The following is a 2,500-nucleotide window of genomic DNA, read 5'->3' as shown; positions in this document are numbered from 1 at the left end:
TCGTTACACAAGCCTACTCTTTTTGCTTTAATAAATATGGAAATGCCTCCGATGGAGGAACACTGGAATTCGGTGCGGGAGGTTTTGATTTAAACCTCGGCCAATCCAACGCTTCTAATCGTATTACTAAATCAGTGTCCGACTGAATTTGGAAAACGCAGGTTAACTAGTTTTCTCGGATAAGGACAAAAAACGTAGTGTTTGCGGCACGTTAAACAATCTACCCATTGATCTGTTGCTGAAAATGTCAGTCTGGATACGCGTCGTGCCATTGAGATTTTAGTGTTCGTTTGCTACACTTTTTTCATTATTTACCTTAATTGTACATCCATCCAATATTTATCGCCAGTACGTTCAAATGAAATGTTTTTTGCGTGCTTTAATTTAGTGTTCGTGTCGATTCTTGCAAGATTTCTGAACTTGGCTTTTTGGCAGTTTGAAAGTGCTTCGGAGAACGTCTTTTTGTCTTCCCAAGCTTTATAGCCATAAGGATCAGAAATGGCGGGAGAATTCCCTGTTGAAAACATGTTACAATATTTAATAAGCTACCAACTGAGCATATTTCATTTTTACTGAATTTTCTCTTGCTATTCAAATCGGTCTTTGTTGCCTTGTTTTTAAGGAAGTTCAAAATATAAAGGAGTAAGGGAACAAGAAGAAGAATCCAGGAAAGATGTGAAAAGTGCCATTTTGGAGTAAGGTTCATAACTCGGAACTAAAACATTGGAAAGGTAATGAAAGGCAAACAAAGTTCTTTGAAGAATTCGTGGCCTTGAAAGACTCGAGACTCCATAAAAACAATCGTTTAAATTCTAAATTTCTTTTGTTTGCCTAGGATAAAAATCCTTTCAAACACCTCTACAAAACAAATATCCTTCAAATTTTCAATTTCCGCTTTTACAGATCGGAATACTGTATATACAACACCTGAATCAACGGTGTAAGTTTCTCAGACAATAATTTCTTTTTTGTTCTTATAATGCTAATTCTTTACCATTGTATGTACCAGCTGGATCTGGCGTTCCTATTTTCTTCAACATTGTTGAAATGTATTCCAAAAGCTAATGTGCAACATATCATGCTTACAAGTAGCGTCAAATATTTTACAGCTCACGTAGACAAAGCAATATTTTGAAGAAAATTTGGAGGCTAATTGTTAATCTGATCAGCATTTAGAATTATTTTACTAGAGAATTATTCAATCCAAAGCTTTTTTTCCAAACAACAATGTTCTTATTTTCTGAAACGACAGTCCTTTTTACTGAAAGGAATTGTCCATCATTTTCAAGTCTTGTGCGTTAATGGAAACAAAATCAATCATTTTTCACTGCCAAATCACTGCCAAATTTGGAAGTGGGTTTGAAATGTCCGATGCTAAAAATTGAAAATTGACTTAAACCGTAGGCAATTTGTCCAAACAGAAAGAGATTTAAAAAGTGAACAGTAAGATGACGGTTTACAAACGAATGAAGTTGTCAGTGAAAGGCACTCATTTGCAGCAATAAACATTAAAAGGAAGTTGGTTTTTTTTAAGGATTCTTGAACAAAAAAAAAAAAAAACAGCATCAGTGGTATTTATTACCATTGCCGTGGATTGATAGCGAAGCCAGGATAACAAATATGAGGCCCATCTTCATTTCTGCAACAGATAAATTCCAAATGAACATTCTTTGACTTCTTTGCACGTGGATACGTTTTTGATTAAAAAAAATGTGGCTACCCATTGATCTTAGATGTCTAAGAGCCTTTACCTCGTCCGACTGCTGAATTATCTGTTAAACCTCGAAGTTGTCCAATGATAGGAAGTACGAAAATCGCTGTGAGCTGGTAAACACTGTTCTCAAAATGTCAAGACTTTAAGAGGAATTGTCATCCGTAGAAAGCAAACAATAGGCTTGTACGAAGGAAGAGAGGAAATTATTAGTTATCCAATTTTACAGTTCCGTTGTTGATTTGGCTGAGGTTGAACGTCCGTTCTCGCCACCAATGTTTGCTTTGTTTTAAAATGACGCTAATTGAATTTTTTCACTAGCAGTTTTCAATTTTTTAACGAGCCACACATGGTAACATTTTCAGATTCGTTCAAACACTTGCATATCTTGCCAGAAGTATTGCAGAATTATTTTTCACAGGTATAAACGGTATGGTGTCACTATTTATCAGAACAAGTTTCGCATACCAATCTTTCATTTGAGGCTGAGAATCAAGTGAAAAAAAGCAAGATCACAAGGAAACGATAATTTTCGTTTATTTTTAACTTTGACGATAAAATCCTAATTAAATATTAGTACGGAAGTCAGGTTTGTTTGACGTTGTTGCTTCATAAATGTAAAGTCTTCTATGAGATCAAAATAACGTTAGCTGCTAAATGGTGCCGACAGAAAAACCTGTTCATCTTATTTTACTCTATGCGACTACGAATTAGCTGTATATTCTCCCAATGCAAATCCTTAGAGCTAAACAGATAATTGCTTTTTCTCCTCAAACTTTCGTGGTCGAG

General features: G+C 35.2%; 1 protein-coding gene across 4 annotated transcripts in view; it reads right to left on the bottom strand.

The window, feature by feature from the left end:
- Positions 1 to 2,500, bottom strand: part of LOC138033222 (adhesion G-protein coupled receptor D1-like) — a 34,130-nt gene that overhangs the window by 23,017 nt on the left and 8,613 nt on the right. The window contains exons 1-3 of one of the 4 annotated variants that reach the window (XR_011128596.1): positions 1,752 to 2,238; positions 1,583 to 1,639; positions 316 to 514 (exon numbers count right to left, since the gene is read on the bottom strand). The exons of 1 other annotated variant lie outside the window; for it this stretch is intronic. Coding sequence is in view for 1 of the 3 variants with exons in the window: in XM_068880988.1 (XP_068737089.1) it covers positions 316 to 514; positions 1,583 to 1,637 (254 nt within the window). In the remaining 2 variants the exon portion in view is untranslated. Of the gene's footprint in view, positions 1 to 315; positions 515 to 1,582; positions 1,640 to 1,751; positions 2,239 to 2,500 lie in introns of those variants that run through there. 2 more of the 4 variants (XM_068880988.1, XM_068880989.1) reach the window with 2 other exon arrangements.

The sequence above is a fragment of the Montipora capricornis genome, chromosome 14 (assembly GCF_036669925.1).
Source record: "Montipora capricornis isolate CH-2021 chromosome 14, ASM3666992v2, whole genome shotgun sequence".
Classification (NCBI taxonomy): domain Eukaryota; kingdom Metazoa; phylum Cnidaria; class Anthozoa; order Scleractinia; family Acroporidae; genus Montipora; species Montipora capricornis.
Note: the sequence above shows the minus strand (reverse complement) of the source record. Positions and strands in the feature narration are given on the sequence as shown.